Consider the following 18,698-nt stretch of genomic DNA (forward strand, 5'->3'; position numbering starts at 1 on the left):
CAATACCAGACCTTAAACTATATTACAGAGCAACAGTAACAAAAAAGGCATGACATTAGCACTAAAATAGAAATGTAGACCAAGGGTAAAAAATAAAAGACACAGAGACAAACCCACATAAATATAGTTATCTCATACTAGACAAACATGCCAAAAACATACATTGGAGAAAAGGAAGCCTCTTCAACAAATGATAGTAGAAAAATGAAATCCATATGTAGCAAAATGAAATTAAACCTCTATCTCTCACCCTGCACAAAAAATCAACTCAAAGTGGATCAAAGAGTTAGGCACTAGAACAGAGACCCTGAGCCTAATAGAAGAAAAGTAGGCCCAAATCTTCATCATGTCAGCTTAGGTCCTGACTTCGTTAACATGACTTCTAAAGCACAAGAAGTACAATTAAGAATCAATAAATGTGGGCTGGGGATGTGGCTCAAGAGGTAGCGCGCTCGCCTGGCATGCCTGCAGCCCGGGTTCAATCCTCAGCACCACACACAAACAAAGATGTTGTATCCGCCGAAAACTAAAAAATAAATATTAAAAAAATTCTCTCTCTCTCTCTCTCTCTCTCTCTCTCTCTCTCTCTCTCTCTCTCTCTAAGAAAAAAAAAGAATCAATAAATATGATGGATTCAAACTAAAAAGCTCCTTCTCAGCAAAGTAATCAATCAATAACATGAAGAGAGAGCCTACAAAATGGAAGAAAATCTTTACCACATTCACCTCGGATAGAGCATTAATCTCCAGGATATATAAAGAACTCAAAAAACTTAACACTAAAAAATCAAATAACCCAATCAATAAATGGGCTTAGAGGAACTGAACAGACACTTCACAGAAGAAGACATACAATCTATCAAAAACTATATGAAAAAATGTTCAAAATCTTTAGCAATTAGAGAAATGCAAACAAAATTACTCTTAAGATTTCATCTCACCCCCCATCAGAATGGCAATTATCAAGACTATAGACAACAATAAGTGTTGGCAAGGATGTGGGGAAAAGGTACACTCATACACTGTTGATGGACTATAAATAGTGTAACACTTACACATAGCTGATGGGAATGCAAATTGGTGCAACCAGTATGGAAAGTGGTATGGAGATTCCTCAGAAAACCTGGAATGGAACCACCATTTGACCCAGCTAATCCACTTCTCGGTTTATACTGAAAGGACTTAAAAATCAGCATATTACAGTGATGCAGCCACATCAATATTTCTAGAAGTTCAATTCACAATAACTAAACTATGGAACCAAACTAGGTGGCCTTCAACAGATAAACGAATATATGATGGAATATTACTCAGCCTTAAAAAATAATGAAATTATGGCATTTGCCAGTAAATGGGTAGAGGTAGAGAATATTATGCTAAGGGAAATAAGCCAATCCCCAAAAAAAACAAAAGCTGAATGTTTTCTGATATGCAGATGCTAACTCACTCAGTCTCCATTTATTTAAAGTTTGTGATTTTAAATAAGAAATATGATGTGTCTAGGGATCACTCATTAAATGGCATCTCTGATGGTTTAAAGAAGGTAAAATAAGACCAAATCCTATTTCCTATCATACATTTCTCCTTAAATGACACAAACTTAGCAAAACATTTTTGCTCTCTTTTCTAATAATCATAGTTTTTAAGGATCTGGAATGACTTTTTAAAAAGAAAAAAAAAAAACAGAAACCAGTCCAACTCTCATGATGTTGACCCAGTTTCCAGAAATCCCTTCACCCAACACATCATTTCATACCTCCCTCCTACTTTCACTTCCTCTACACACTTATACATTATACCAGGGGAAAAAAGAGAAAAAGATGAGACAAATCAGTTTGCTGCATGCCGTGTTCTATCACCCTCAGGTCTGGGAAGGAAGGAGCTCTGCTCAGGAACTCACACTTTATACAGCTTCACTCTGGCCTTCTCCACTGGCACGCCCTTTTCTGGGGGAAAGAAGTGTGCTGGGCCACAGGAACATGCCACTAAGATCTCAATTCCCCAGAATTCACTGCCCAAATAGCCCTGAGCTTACACACAAGGCCTGCCTGAGCCCCACTGAGTCTGTCCTCCCAGGTGTGTGTAGCCCTGGGCCCAGGGGCAGCCCAGGGACAACTGTCTACTGGAAATATGGATGCAACTTGGACACACCTGCACGGGCAGGCCCCATACAATGCAAGTGAGAGTGGGATTAGAGAGAATGGATTTAGCCACATCCATGGACAAGGGAAGGGATTTGCGTGGTGACCATTGCTGGTTCTTACCACAATGTCCCAGAGTAGAACTCTGGAATTCTAAATTAAAATCCGCCTTTCCGGCTCATCATGAAAGTTGGTTGTCCAAATAGGAGGGCAAAACTTATCTTGTTTAACAGTTTTTTCAATTAATTTATAATTTTTACATGGGTCTGCACTACATGTGCCTCCACTTACACCATTAGATAATCAGAGAGACCAAGGAACTGAGGGTAATGGAAGGAAGTGTTTGTAGCGAATCTTGGAAAGTTATCTAAATATAGTCAGAATTGAGGACATGAGTGGAATAAGAGTTAGTAATAAAAAGGGGAGGGCAATATCATTGGCCCTAAATGTGGTAAGGGCCAAAGTATATTGATAAATTTAGATGAGACAATTAAAAAAAAAGGATGATGCCATTTGTCCCACACTTTGTAGAAATCAGTCTATACTGATAAATTTAGGTGAGCTAGTAAGAAAGGGACAATACATTGATCCTATGCATGGTGGAGGTCAAACTATATATTAAAGGTAAGTATGAGATTATCCCCACACAAAACCTAAACTTCTTAGAAACCTGAAGAATAGTTCCCATCTTGGGGCAGGGGGAGCAGAGGGCAAATTCCCAGGAACCATGGAGGTATCTTTTGTCATGACTATTGGGATGAGGGATAGTTTTTACCTGCCAAAGATACCGATAAATAACATTCAAGGCACAGGAAGACCTTACACAACAAGGAATTATTTGGCTCAAAATGTCAACAGTGTCACTTTTAAGAAACCTAGGCCTTGAATCTTTGCATATTTGCCTTGTCTTAATATTCCCCAGCTTCCATGTGAAACCTTACATTCAATGTGTGTCTCCTGAATGTCTTCTATGGATTGGACCATGTGCTATACAAAGAAATTGTATTGTCAGTGTTCTCCACAGAAACAGTAGGGGAAAGAGAGAGAGACAGAGGGACAGAATGAATGAATGTGGAACTGATTCATACAATTAGAGAGACTGAGAAGTACCACAGTCTGCTGTCTGTAAACTGCAGACCCAGGAAAGCAAGTGGTATAATTCAATCTCAGTCTGAAGTCCTGAGAACCAGAGAATCCAATGGTATAAATCAATCCAAGGACTTCCCAGGAGAAGTGAGAAGTCCCTTCTAATCTTATATGGCTATACCCTCACAGGCACATCATAAATAATGTTTCATCCAGGCTCCCCATGGCCAGTCAAGTTGACACAGAAAGTTAACCATCAGAGTGTTACAGTTGGATATGAGCTGTCCCCCAAGAGTGACAATGCAGGAATGTTCAGGGTTGAAATGGTTCGATTGTGAGAACTATAACATAATCAGTGGGTTAATCCACTGATATGGATTAACTGGGTGATTACTTGCAGGTGGGGTATAGCTGGAAGAGTTAGGTCACTGGGGACATAACTTTGCAAAGCACTTCTCCCAGCTTCCTAGCCTTCATGCCCTCACCTGCTTTCCTCCATCACGTCCTTCCTCCATGATTTTCTGCATTACCTTGTGTTAGGGTTCTCTAGAGGAACAGAATCAACAGGAAGTATAATTATAAAAGGGGGACTAAATAGGTTGGCTTACATGACCAGAAGCTGGATGATCTACAATGGCCATCTTCACACTGAAGAGAGCTGGGAGAACCAGTAGCTGCACAATCCAAGAGGCTGAAGCCCCAGAACAAGAGGGATCAACAGTGCTACCCTAGTCCCAGACCAAAGGCTTCTAGAGAATCACTGGCAGAGCCTGCTTTGCAAGAGTGAAGAAGGGAGAGTCCAATATCCTCAGACAATTGCAGCAGCAACCAAGAACCCATTCAAGAAGAATTAAGCTTGCATCTGCTGCTGCTTCCTTGTTCTTCCAACTTTTATTCCACCCAAACCATCATCCTATTGGTCAGTGCTGCCCATGCTTAGGGAGGGTCTCAATTTCAGGTGGCTATCCCACATGCCAATCATTCCTGGACACACCTCCATTAACACACCTATAATCCTAGGCATCTCTTAATCCAATCAAGTTGACAATTCAAATTGACGATTATACTTTGGGTCCAGAGCTTCAGGCTCAGCTGACCACCAACTGAACCTCTGAAACTGTGAGCCAAAATAAATCCTCTATGTTGTTCTTGTCAGGCCTTTTGGTCCTTGCAACACAAAAGCTGACTAAAACACAGAGATACGATGCCAATGATATGTCACAAGTCATGAGGAAGTAGATTGACAATATTTTCTAATAGTGCTTAAAAGAACTACAATAGGCAACACAACTCACATATAGCATATAATATGTAGCAATTTTTTGGCAGGCTGAAATTGATATTTGATGCATATCTCTCTGGTTTTTCTCTTGGGCAAAGAAACTCTCTGGACATCATGAACCCTAAGAGAAAATCTTAGCTTAAAAACCACCATACCAAAGACTGCCTCATAACCCTGCTTCCCTAATCTTGCCTGCTCCAATTTTTGACTTACAATTTCTACTTTCTTTTTTTTATGTTATATGCCCTTGTCCCATCAAATCTGATTTCTCAGGAAAAATAAATCAAACAAAACCAAAGTAGAGTGGAAACGATGATAATGAAAACTAAGTCGAATGTAAAGGACTGATTTATGTCCATCAGGCTGAAAACAAGTAATAAATGTGAATCCTGAAGGTGTGGAACAGGAAACAAAAAAAAATATTTCCTCATTCTCCCTGACCATACCTTTCAAGTCTTCTTCCTGATTTGTCACATTACTTGACAAATACACTTGACCACACCTCCTGACATTGCTCAATATTTGCTTGAGTGAGAGGGGCTGAGACAACTGGAGAAGGAGCTCTCATTGCCCTCTGCCCATCATCCAGCCAAGCCCTCAGTTTTCCAGTACTCTGCTGGAGAGATGAGGCATTCATACCAGCTGCCCTTAGTGGGGCTCCTACTGTTTTCTCTTATTCCAAGCCAACTATGCAAGATCTGTGGTAAGTACAATTTCAGCTAAAATTATTCCAGTGTGATAGTCTTCTGAAAGCTATTATCAGGGCACTCTATGTAGAGGTAACTAAGAAAAGACCCTATATCAGGTCTATGTGCGTTTTGACTCCATGCGGAATGGAAAGGGTAATTAAAAAATGATGAGAAAAATTCCACAAGAGGGATCATAGATTCTGTATTAAACTGCCTGTTCTTCCTAAGCTCCAATCCTCTCTACCACAATACCCCTACCAAGTAACTCTCTACTTTGTTCATTTCCAGTGATGGAAAATTCATGATCTCAGAAACTTTTCAGGATCATAGAAAGTGATCTTCTGATTTTGAAGTGCAATCTATTTCTGCAGTTCAACCCATGGCTTTGGTTTAACCCTTTGTAACTCACAGGAAAAAAATAATGATGATAAGCTCTTTCAAACAATGAGTCTTCTCTCTTGTCATTGTTTATGTTTAGATATTTTAAGCTGCGTATCTTCCATCCTTCCATTCTTTCTATAGGACATAGGTTAGAACCTCGTCATCTCTGAGTATTAGCTCCAGAGACTGCAAAGTTCTATTAAAAAAAAGTAAAGTGGGAGAAAGGAAATCCAGGCATGGGTCTAGTTTGACCCCTTAAGTGGAGGATAATGAAGGACAATTGTTGAAACACTTGATCTCTTGAAGTCTGGAGTAGACCTCAGGTGTATGATTTCTCTTTTGTGAATCTGTATTCTAGAATTTAGCTTTAAACAAATCCAAGGATGACTAGATTGTGCCATCTGCAGCTACGTACTCCTTGTACTCTAGCCAGCAAGAGGAGATCAACACCATAGGAGACAGACTTGTATTCAAGCCAAGGCTAAAACACAGAATCTTCCAACTCACATTTTTCTTCCTGTACTGTCAGTTTCCCTACCGGATCCAGAGAATAGGAGACTTCCAGGGAGGCTTTGAAGTTCAATTCATTGCAAAGAATAATTAAATTTGTCTTTAGTGATCAAGGAAGTTGATTAGAGTTGTTGAACAGGAACTAAAAAGTCTGCTTTAATGCCAGAAAATCTGCTGAACTGGATGCTTCCACAAACCTCAGAAATATGATTCACAATTGTCCTATTATGCCTGCAACAAACTGTGACCTTCCTACAATCACTCCATTCAGATCTTCTTGAGTGTTTATTACAGTGAACAAAATGTGCAAGAGAAATCACATCTCCTGTCTCTAAGTATGACAATAGGAACTCCAGTTGCACTGTAAATAGGAACATATGGAGCATTTTACCATGTGTTAATATCCACAATTTTTAAATGAAGAAACCAAGGGTCAGGAAAGTTACATAACTTACCCATGGTCATAAATTAAGGAGCAAAGAGACCATCAAAAGGTGCTGAACACAGGACTAGTTTTCTTCTCACTGTCTTACCAACCCATGAGACTATATGGAGATGGGAAGAATCTGGGGATATTTCTCAATATTGTAAACAAAATGTCTTATGTTTTAGGTGGCAATTAACTCTACTTATTTTCCTCCAGATCTTTGGGGCCTCTGGATTCTCTTTTACCTCCGCAATAAAATGAACTTCCTTTCATGTTCTCCACTGTAATTTGGGGATATAATATATAGGCTAAAACTAGAGGACATTCCAAAGGGAGTGTGCTGCTAAGTAATGATCTTGATGCCTGGCCAGTTGGGCAATCAGATAATGCAACTTGGGGGTCAATCATCAATGTAATAGAATTTTTGCCTTAGAATGAATGTTCTCAGGATTAACCCAATAAAGTTAGAAGAAAGAGAAGAAACTAGATAGAAAAAATAGAAAGAGCAATAGATAGGAGTCAGAAGACATGTATTCTAGTTTCAGTTAACCTTCCAATTATGAAAATTTCTTTAAGGACATTTCTCCAGGGAATGATACTAGATATCCCAGGCAGGACTGATATGCCAGTACCGGATTCACAAGCTGTTAAAATACTGAAATACTACAATGCTACTTGTCACAGAAGTAATGAAGTGGAGGAGGGCTCCAGACCCACCTCTGTATTATTTCACCAACATCTAGTAACTACTGGGTTGACTTTGGTCTGGGCCATAACTATTAGTAAATATTTTAATATAACCCTTGTTTCTAGTCTTAATGTTTTATGAGCATTAATACTGTTACATAAGTTTGCTAAGTTCAGAACCAAAGAGGGTTGTGGACCACAGCTGAGAAAGTTGATGTTAGAGAATCAACCACGGAGCAATAGAAATTTGGATTGGGTTCAAGTCCCCATCAAGGCTTGGTCCAGTTATGTCAATACGGAACCTCCATTTTTAGTTAATGTAAGGGGGAAATGAAGCCACCCTGATCTACCTCATAATAGTATTGCCACATTATTTCTTCCTTTCTGTACTACAGAGGTCAATAAAGAAAACTACTCTTATCTGAACCATCTGTTGAATACAATGATAAATTCAGAATACACAAGCAAAACCCAATCTGCAAATGTCCTGTTGTCCCTCAGCCTTGTTGGAATTCAGGACAAAACCCTAAAACAACAAGTTGAAAGAACTATGGAAGGGAAAGGTGAGTGTTATATTCTATGAAATATTTAAGAAACGATCTACCTATCTAAAGAGATTATCTCCAACAAATTCTAAAAATTACGTGTCCAAAGTACCTCTGATGCATCAGTCCCAGCTGTATAAAACCTGAAGTGACAGTGCCTAGCAGCATCAAATCCACTCACTCTAGAGCTAGGTCATGCTTCTTTGGATCCTTCAGAACCACAAAGGAAAGCAAAATATATAGACTCTTAATATGGTGTTGTAAACTAGATGAGTTTACACATAAGGATATGAACCACAAACAAAAAAGCTCACAGTAGAGCAGCATCTGTGGAACAATAAAAATTTGAAGTGGGTTCAAGTCCAGGATTATCCTTGAGCTAGTCACATTAATACTGAGCCTCAGGTTTTGAGTTGATATAAGGGGGAAATGAAGCTACTCTTTCCTCTTCATATTATTATAATAGAAGTCTGAAAGTTTTGCTACTCTATTAAGACAGAACATAAAAATAAATTATTACTGTCCTAGAAAGATGGCAATATGAAGATAGAAAATCCAAAGGTTTTAGTATTTATCTACTTTTCTTATCTTTTTTTCATCTTTTGTAAATATTGCATGATTTCAAAAAGATCCCATTATTTCATGAAAAAGACTAAGACCTAGCTTGCACTGATACAGCAGAGCCTTAGAAGGCTCTGCTTTGGGGATTAAAAAAAAGAGAACAATAAAAATTTTAGTGTACAGTAGAATGGAGAAAAAGAAGTTATAAGCAATATAAAGCCACAAGGAAGACAGGAAGCAAAAAAAAATCACAAGCATGTGTCTCGTTAAACTTGAACACTTTTCTTTTCAGATCTAAATTTAAGCTCGGGACAGCTTGCTGTGATTATACTGGCTTTGGAAGCATGTCATACCACTGGTGAAAACTTTACATATAATGAATATCTGCTCAGTCATCTAGAAAAGAAATTCCAAGACGAAATTGAAAATATGAGTAAGAATCAAATGTTCAGAAACCCTCAACAACTTTGACTTCTCCTCTACTGATTCAGAACTGAATAATGTCCCTCCATTGTGTCCTCCTTCCTCTTCATCCCATTCATCCTGTGGCATCCCTGCAGGTCACTTCCCCCTCTTCCCTCTTTCACTGTGCAACCTGCATTTTTTTCTTTCCAAATTGTGTTCAACTGAGCACTGCCATACCTATGTCAAGGTCTCCTTCACACACACACACACACACACACACACACACACACAATTCTTTAGTCCTCCAGGAGCTTGGCTTTTAGACAAATAATGAGTAACACCAGAAACAGCTGAACAACACAGGACACTGAGTTGTAAGTAACAAAGCATCCAAAATTAATATAAGAGCTAAAAGTGACCAGAGTACTTTATCACTGGGAAAAAAAGGGTTGACAGTCACGGCTACTAGTGAAATGCATTATTTTTTTTAAACTCCCACCTAATATATATCCTATTATTTACTAACTTCCTCCAATCCCACCTTCTTTGAAGTGCCTCCAACCCAAGCCTCTCAGTTTACTGTTACAAGTGCAAGAGGCTTGGAGGTAGGAAATCTATGTTCTAGTCGTAACTCTGTAACCAGCTGAATATCTGGATAGTCCTTTAATCTCTTCACTGTTGGCTCTCCTCAGATTTAAAATGAAAGGAGTTAAGTCAGATTTGGTGGCCTTTAAAAGTCTTTACATTTCTTGGATTTGCTCATCCTATGGGTGATCTCTACCTTCTCTTACTTACCTCTCTTTAAATATACAGAATGACAATAAAGAAAGTAGGAGTGTGTTGAAAGGAGTATATTTACCCAGTACCATGAGTAAATATTTATCCTTTTCTTTCTGCCAGAAGCACACGATGGCAATCCACTGACCAACTTCTACCAGATCAGCCTGGACGTTTTGACTTTGTGTCTCTTCAAGGGGAACTACTCAACCACCGAAGTTGCTGAATTATTCAATTATACAAAAAACTATTATTTGGGTGGTCAGTTCTCAGTAGGTGAGTGTCACTTAACCCAATTCCCTTGGCTCCAAGGATACAATCACCAGTAGTTCTTGCCCTTTGGGGTTTTGTACCAACATTAATCATATTTTTTTCCTATCTTCTTTACCCTCAGAAGAGAATATTCTTTGGGGAAAATCATGGATAATGGTTGGCAGTTAAGCCTCTTTCCAGATGTGTGGTACCATAAAAAGACCTGGCTCCTAGTGTGGCTTAATATTACAATCTGTAAAATAAGGATGGAACATGAGAATATACATACAAAATATTTTAGAAAGCATAGAGTTTAAGAAATAAAATTCAAGGCAAGTCATTTAATTTAACACTTCCTCTTTCTCTAATTTACTGAGACAATGTGGACATGTTGGTTGACTTGAACAACACAACCTCTCCTAGGGAAAAGTCCAATATTTTGATCAAGTAAAGGAGAAGAACCAATTTCCCACTGTGTCAGTTTAATCATCCAAAAGAAGTCTCCTCTAGATAACTAGTATTGGTGCTCAGCTCCTATGGATCCAGATACATGGGCTCATCTTCATCTAAAAGTTCAAAGCAAAACACCAGTCAGTATTTCTGGACAGAATGTGAGACTTCCCATATTCCTTTTCTTGTAAGAGAGAGAAGGTGCCATACCAAGGAGCAATCAAGCATCAAAGAAAGAGTCCTTATCCTTCCTTATTCCCGTCTTTTGCCTCATCCTGTCCCTTGAGGGGATTTACTGGGGAACAATTCTGTTAACTGCCATTTTTATTCAGTGTAATGGACTGATTAGGAACACACAAAGATATTTCTTTTGTTTTATTATCCTGGATTTTCTCAATTCCCTTACCAATGTGGTTGAAAAGTTGAAGAAAGATTTAAAAAGATGAGAGCAATCAAGATCTAAAAGTGAAAGCTAGAAAGGAAAAAGCAGGCAGAGGATTTCATAAAAATGAAAGGGAGATCAGTAGAGTAGAGATAAGGATGGGAAGGGGAAGAACGGAGGAAATGGGGAGGTTCTGGGCAATAAAATCCTGCATTCCTGGAAATCCCTCCGTCCAAGACAAACTGGAATGGTTGGTCAACCTATCACCAACGTTTTGTTCCCTGACAGACATTGGTGCAATGGCTGAAAATAGACGGGAGATCAGTAGAGTATAGAGATTAGGCAGAGGGAAGAGTGGAGGGATAAGGGAGGTACTGGGCAATGAAATTGATCAAATTATGTTATGTGCATGTATGAATATATCACAACAAATCCCAAGATTTTGTATAGTTATGATGCACCAGTAAAATAAAACAAAAATGGAAAACTGTTCATGAATATGGACTTACAAATCCATATATGGTTTTATGGCTATAACATAATATGTTATATATGTGCACATGACAACTCAACATAGGGAAGAAATCTTGAAATAAATTTGAGTGCATAGTCCTAGAAAGATGATCAGCCATATCTTAAAATCCTTCTCTGCTGTCATCAATCCGAATGACCAAACATTCTGGTTTTTCCAAATTTGTCCATTTAACTGACTCTAAGCCCTATCTCCCCAGAAATCCCTTAGTCTAAGACAAAGAATGGTTGGTCAACCCATTACCAATGTTTTGTTCCCTGACAGATACTGGTGCAATGGCTGTCCTGGCTCTGACATGTGTGAACAGGAGTCTAACAAATGAGCAGATCAAAGCAGAAAAGAAGTTAACAAAAATTGATAAGTGTATAAGGTTCCTGGTAAAAAAAATTCTGTCTGAGAAAAAAGAAAATGGTCTCATTGGAAACACATTTAGTACAGGAATAGCTATGCAGGTAAGTCAGAGGGTAAAAATAGGAGACAGAAAAGGGAGTCACAGAGAACAATACCTTGATCCCTTATTGTTGACCCCTAAGATGATGATGATGATATTATTATTACTATTATTATTATTTCTTTTTTATTACTTTTTTATTTATATGACAGTGGGATGCATTACAATTCTTATTACACATATAGAGCACAAATTTTCATATCTCTGGTTATATACAAAGTATATTCACACCAATTTGTGTCTTCAAACATGTACTTTGGATAATAATATCCATCATATTCCACCATCATTGTTAACCCCATACCTCCTCCCTTGCCCTCCCACCCCTCTGCCCTACCAGAGTCCATTTATTCCTCCCACACTCCCCCTCCCTACCTGACTATGAATCAGCCTCCTTATATCAGAGAAAACATTTGGCATTTGGTTTTTTGAGATTGGTTAACTTCACTTAGCATTATCTTCTCTAACTCCATCCATTTACCTACAAATACCATGATTTTATTCTCTTTAACTGCTGAGTAATATTCCATTGTGTATATATGCCACATTTTTTTATCCATTCATCTATTGAAGGGCATCTAGGTTGGTTCCACAATTTAGCTATTGTGAATTAAGCTGCTATAAACATTGATGCGGCTGTGTCCCTGTAGTATGCTGTTTTTAAGTCCTTTGGGTATAGACTGAGGAGAGGAACAGCTGGGTCAAATGGTGGTTCCATTCCCAATTTTCCAAGAAATCTCCATACTGCTTTCCATATTGGCTGCACCAAATTGCAGCCCCAACAGCAGTGTATGAGTGTATCTTTTTCCCCACATCCTTGCCAACACTTACTGTTGTTTGTATGCAAAATAGCTGCCATTCTGACTGGAGTGAGATGAAATCTTAAGAGTAGTTTTGATTTGCATTTCTCTAATTGCTAGTGATGATAAACATTTTTTCATATATTTTTTGATTGATCGTATATCCTCTTCTGAGAAATGTCTGTTCAGGTCCTTGGCCCATTTATTGATTGGATTATTTATTTTTTTGGTGTTAAGTTTTTTGAGTTTCTTTATATAATCTAGAGATTAGTGCTGTATCTGATGTGTGTGTATAGTACTAGTAGGAGGAGGAGGAGGAGGAGGAAGAGGAGTATGTTTCCTACACTATTTTTCTTACATGATTTCCCAACACCATCTGAAATATATTCTTTTCACCTTCAATCTTTACCTTTTCATATCCAATGCTTTTATGAAGCTTTTCCTAACTACAATTTCTTTATGAAATTAGAAATTTTGCTACAACCTATCTTGTTATATCACATGTAATTTCACACTTTACCACATACTGTTGTTTTGTGTGTTCATCTTTCTTCCAAATTATGTTACTGCTGCATTAGTAGTGATAGTAGTAGTAAATAGTGTCAGTATTTGTTGTGTCCTATTAAATAAATTAATGCACATAACATCATGAGGAAAGGATTATCCTAAACAGGAGCATGAGTCAGAGTGTCAGTAAACTTGCCAAATTTTATAAAGCCAGAAAGTGTTATGGATGGGGATGGACCTCAACAGTTGTTCTCAAAACTCACTCAGTACCTATACTGTCATGCACACATTCCTCAAGGTCTGGCACTTTTTCTACATTCTTTCATTGACTTACTGAACTCTAAGTGGTAGATACAAGAATAGAAAAAAAAAAGGTTTGAAGGGGAAAAACGCAGAGTCATTAGGATGAATAGTTATTTGCCAGGCTGACGTCGGGTGAGAGGACTTTCAGAAGCATCCCTTGGGGACTGGTCAAAATGCAAACACTCTCATCATTTCAAGGCCATGTGCTCCCCATTCCTACCTTAGGCCTTTGCTCATGCTGCTCCCTCAGCTCGGAGTCCCCTCCTCTTTCCTCCTTCCAACATGCCTCATCTGCCAAGCTGCCAAGGCTCACCTCCAATACCACCTCCTCCAATGAAGTTTTCCTCAGACTCACTACATATATGTGAAACCCTCTCCATTTTTGAAAGACAATGTCACTAGGCACTTCTCTTAGGGCATTCATTTAGGGCACCTTTTACAATAGTTTGTTGATTATGTTTATTGAGTGCATCTTTATGATAGGTATTATTCTAGAGCTAAAATACAGGAGTAAATATGGCAGAGAAAGTCTATTTTCAATGGAATCATTGTACCTTGCATTACACAATTCCCCTGCACTCAAACTAGTCTATAACCTTCCATATAGTGGGAAAGATAACTTAAAGGTGCTTCCTATGTTGTCAATGTTCAGTAAATTCTTACTGAATTAGTTAGGTGCCACCTTCCACCCTATTTGAAGTGTCTCTGACTCTCTTTCTTTCTCACTAGGCCCTCTTTGTGTCATCAAAGTATTATGAAGAAAGTGAATGGAATTGCCAACAAACTCTGAATACAATATTCAAGGAAATTTCTCGGGGAATGTTCAATAATCCAACTGCTGCGGCCCAGATCTTACCTCCCCTAATGGGAAAGACCTACTTGAATGTTACAAACTCTCCTTGTGTCTCTGATTTAGGTATAAGCACGGAAGGAAGGGTAAACTCTTTTGCCTTTCAGCCTAACACCCAAAGGATGTGAGAGGCAGGAGTCTTTAGGGGCTGAAAGTGAGAGGATAAGCCTCTAAGCCATAGAAGTTTCTAGACAGAATTCAGTTCTCATTACATCATCAGGAATTACAACCACCTGAGGACTTGTTCTCAGGGTGGCAGACCTTATTCTTGATTGAAACATAGATAAGTGATGTCTGTCTTCAAAGAGATGTTTTCTGATTGTAGATACAGAAATTCCCATCCTAGACAAAGCATCATTCCCATTCTAAACGAAGTATAGAAGGTGAATATTATATTTCTGACTTTTCATTATTCACACAATAATTTCCATTATTCCTCTGTGAAAAAATACATGGTTGGAAAGAATATGGCAGTATTCTTAGACAAATGTAGTATGAATTATTTATTCAAACAGATTATTTTGAAATAAGGTAGAAAGGAGTCATTTTCTTCTATCTCCCTTCATTCCTGGTACAGCCACTTATGGATTTAGGGGCATTGGGCAAATGTTTAACCTCTAAGCTAAAGTAATTTCTAATGTAGAAAATGGTAACACTACCTCACACAGGTTTTGTGAGAACTGATTGAGCTAATTCATGTAAAATGATTATTGCAATGGCTGGCACTTAATATGTTCTTAGTAAATATTAAGAAATAAAAAGAGGAAAGATAAGCATTGCTGGATTCTGTACCAAAGGGGAAAAAAATCAGGACTGTCTGGGGAAAACGGGCATTAAGCCAACTGAATTGTTTAAACAGCTGGGAGCTGAGCCCAATGCCAGCATTCACAGGCTGGGTAGTCTCTGTTTTCATTTCTGTTTAGTCACATGAGAGATCTTCCCCTTGATGACATTTGCTCCTTGTAGCAAATTCATCTCTGTATAAAGGAAAGGAATCCTTAGACAGGGGTAGAATGGTATGCAAACTCTGACACCATATTTATTCTTCTGCATATCTATCTCTGCTTTTCTGTCTCTGTCAGATAAATTCAACATTTCCAATGATGCACCTGAATCTAACACACCTTCTAACTCATCCTCATCCATCCTCGTCCATTATTCTGTGGTAATCAATGAAACATATCCTATCAATATCACCGTGCCAAATGGTTCAGTCTTCCTAGATGTGATGAAAGAAGCTCAAAAACAGAATTCGACGGCATTTCGGTATGTCTGACCATAACCTAATGCTAATGTATTTACTGTAATTTTGAAAGACTCATTAAGAATATATCTGCACCTGAATATAAAGTGTATTTAAGACACTTCTGTACTGGTACTTTTGTTATCCATGTATACCTCACAGCAGGGTTTAAAAATACCTATTATATGCTAGGAAGATTATTTCACCTCAAAGCACATAATATGTATTAAGTTAATGTTCACTTAATGAATGAATGAATCCCAGGATTCTTTCTTTTTTCAGCAAAACTTGAATAAATAGAACCTTTTATATCAGACATCTGTGTCTAGAAGAGTGGTTCTTAACTACTTTTGAATCAATGACTCCTTTGAAAATCAGATGAATGTAATGAAAGCTCATCTCAGAAAAATTAACACCAAAAAAATTGACATTTCAATTGGTAATTTCACAAATGCACTTAAGTCTCTCCATTTCCCCCTTTCAGGAGATGTATGGACCCCTAAATTAAGGTTCCCTGGCCTAGAGAGGTCAAATAGCAAATTTAAGATATTTGTGCCCCTGAAAAGTATGATTTATTTGACTCCTTAAATCTAGTTGAAAGTTATTTATTGTGTCTAGAAACATGTACTGTAGAGAAAATCTGAATAATTGTGTGTGTGTATACATATGTGTAATATATATATATATATATACATATATAATAAATATATTTAAAAGACTGATTTCAAGAGCTTCCAAGCAGATAATGAAATATGACTAAGGAATGTGAAATAGATAACAACCTTGTCATTTTGTAATACACATCACATGAAATATCAATCCTTCCTTCCTGATTGTCTTTTCTAAAAGAAAACCCACTAATTTGCAGTGCCTTGAGGTTAACATGAGGTTAACACTTTCTTCTACTTCTCCAGTATCTTCAACAGGTACTATTCCAGGGTGGAAGGTTGAAGAAGTTAATTGCAAAGTGTGTATAATGGCAGTGGGGGAAGACAGAGCCATGGGCATCACATTGTCACTTTGACAGAGTGTGAAGTGCCTGCATCAGAATCCCTGGACTTTTGATAAAACCTGCAGCTTCCCGGTCCCCAGCCCAGACCTAAGAATCAAATAATCTGAGTATAGGGCCAGGAAATCTGTATTTTGGGTTACATCTCCAAGTTATACTTAAAAACATTAAAGGTTCTCCTTTGAAAATTCTAAATTCTTATAACTCATTCACTGTCCCCACAGTTTCACAATGGAGCAGAGCGCATGGGGCCCCTACATTACTTCTGTCCAGGGTCTGTATGCCAGCAACAATAAGAGAACCTACTGGGAACTTCTGAGCGGAGGCAAATCATTGAGCCAAGGTAAGAAGAGATGTACCAAGAAGATCCATGGAGTATAAATGCCCAAAGTTCTCAGATGGGAGGGCATAAGCTTTTGTTGGAAATGGGCCAAAGTGTTGGGCAAGATGGCATCCAATGGATTCAGTGGTCAAATCTTTTGACCTCTCTTTCTTCCTCTTTTCAGGAGTTGGTAGCTATGTTGTTCATAATGGAGAAAACTTGGAGATTCGTTGGAGCAAATACTGATAAGCCCAGACTTTCCTCTTATGAATGTACCTTTTGGAGTGGAATTCTATGAAGAAATTAGCCCAACACTCCCCCCTCCAATTCAATAAAAGATCAATGTCTGTACAAGAAGAGCATGTTCTAATCAGTTAATTTTCAAAAGGATTTTATAAGTTATTACAGGGATGATCACCTAAAGAAGAATAGATTAGACCACATGTCCAATAAGCTGGGTTCTGCTCAAGCTTCCCCAACTATCTGGAGGATCTTCGGCAATTGGGGAAAATTAAAGTCTACATCTAGGGCTGGGGTTGTGGCTCAATGGTAGAACATTTGCCTCACATGTATGAGGCACTAGGTTTGATTCTCAGTACAACATATAAATAAATGAATAAAATAAAGGTCCATCAACAACTAAAAAAATTATTTAAAAAATTCTAGGGTCTAAAGTTGCAGCAGCAACCATGAGATCAATGAAAAGCTCACAAGGAGACATCTCTCTGAAGAAAGCAAGGGAGGAACCCAAGTGTCATTGACTTCACACAGGCAGTGAGTAGAGAGAAAAACTTGTGTGGAAAAGGAAACATACAGGAGAAATCAGTCCATAGTTTGAGGAACAATACTATCACCTCCTCTGTTTGTCTCCCTTGGTTCCATTTGTTCTTCCCCCACATTTATTTTCCATTTAGTTCCCCATAAATTCACCCTAGTATTCATGTTAAATATGCATGCAAAAAAATCACATCTGATCAGTAGTGGAAAGAGAATAGCAGGAGAGAGGAAGGGGAGGAAAAAAATCACCTCTGATGTCCATTTCCACCAAATTAAAAAAAAAAAAAAACATTTTAAAAAGGGGGTGAAAGGTGTCTAGGCAGCATGAACTGAATTGTACTGTATACCAAGTACCTGAGTTGCATACAGATACAGTCAGGAGCCAGAAGTACCTTTAAGATGTCAAAAGGCTTCAGTCTACTGTCATATATAACTAATAAGAACAAATAAAACTTTAAAAAAAAAAAAAAGATGTCAAAGGGTGGAAAGTGCTTCACATATCACACAAATAGCCCATTTCAAGTAACTCCCAGAAGAAAGATATCCTCAGGTAGAATCAAAATATTTTAAATTACTCCTCATACTTTCTTCATGATAATCTTCCTCTCTTCCACCTGCAACCCTGCTTCATAGAGGCTGAACCCTACTCCTACATACCACTTTCTGATACTGATTCTCAACTCTCAGTTCAATTCTCCCCTGTCCTCTTTTCAGGAGTTGGTAGCTATGGTGTTCATAATGGAGAAAACTTGGAGATTCCTTGGAGCAAGTGGGACACATGTCCCCATTATTAGACTGCAGTGGATTCTATCCTCTTGCTACTGTGACTTACCTTGAAAGCAACAGTAGAGACAGGAGAAAGGTGTAAGACCTTCCAGGCCCTCGTGGTGCTGCTAGTACAGAGAGCAATTGTCAGGTCTAGACTATACACTGAAGATAGTAATTTGAGAAGACAAATCCAAAAAAAAATGTTAGAACTGGCACACTATCCCATACTCTGTAGAAGGGAATTGTACAAGGGCAGGAATAGCAGGAAGTGGAGACACCGGCTCACGTTAGACATTGTCTAGCACACCCCAATATGTACCCTGTGTTCTCACCTCACAAAACCACCAACATTCCCTGAGAAAGTAGTGCTTTAGAACCCATGTCTTACATTAGTTCACTAATTCACTCATTCAAGTCACAAGTGCTGGGGATTGAGGAGTGAGAAAAACAAACCAACCCCTACCTCCTTGAAGTAGTTATTCTAATGGGGAGGAAGACAGTAGACAACTGTACACAGTGTGACAGCCATAAGTTACAGCAGGGAAGGGTGTGGTGACGCTGG

At 38.4% G+C, this 18,698-nt stretch overlaps 1 protein-coding gene and 1 long non-coding RNA gene across 3 annotated transcripts in view; one reads left to right on the top strand and one right to left on the bottom strand.

Annotated features, from left to right (window-relative positions):
- LOC124093275 (uncharacterized) overlaps positions 1-18,698 on the bottom strand; it is a 54,467-nt gene that overhangs the window by 15,863 nt on the left and 19,906 nt on the right. Inside the window, exon 3 of one of the 2 annotated variants that reach the window (XR_006851898.2) lies at positions 9,725-10,308. The exons of the other annotated variant lie outside the window; for it this stretch is intronic. This is a non-coding gene — a long non-coding RNA (uncharacterized LOC124093275). Of the gene's footprint in view, positions 1-9,724; positions 10,309-18,698 lie in introns of those variants that run through there. 2 annotated transcript variants of the gene reach the window in all.
- Positions 5,038-16,948, top strand: Tcn1 (transcobalamin 1). Its single transcript, XM_046445667.2, has 9 exons — positions 5,038-5,211; positions 7,598-7,765; positions 8,601-8,741; positions 9,614-9,766; positions 11,371-11,558; positions 13,897-14,083; positions 15,100-15,283; positions 16,494-16,612; positions 16,776-16,948. Exons 1-9 carry the CDS (start codon positions 5,133-5,135, stop codon positions 16,835-16,837), a joined length of 1,281 nt encoding a protein of 426 aa, XP_046301623.1. The 5' UTR covers positions 5,038-5,132; the 3' UTR covers positions 16,838-16,948.

The sequence above is a fragment of the Marmota monax genome, unplaced genomic scaffold, assembly GCF_021218885.2.
Source record: "Marmota monax isolate L192 unplaced genomic scaffold, Marmota_monax_Labrador192_F-V1.1 WCK01_AAM20220418_F8-fsc00038, whole genome shotgun sequence".
Classification (NCBI taxonomy): Eukaryota; Metazoa; Chordata; class Mammalia; order Rodentia; family Sciuridae; genus Marmota; species Marmota monax.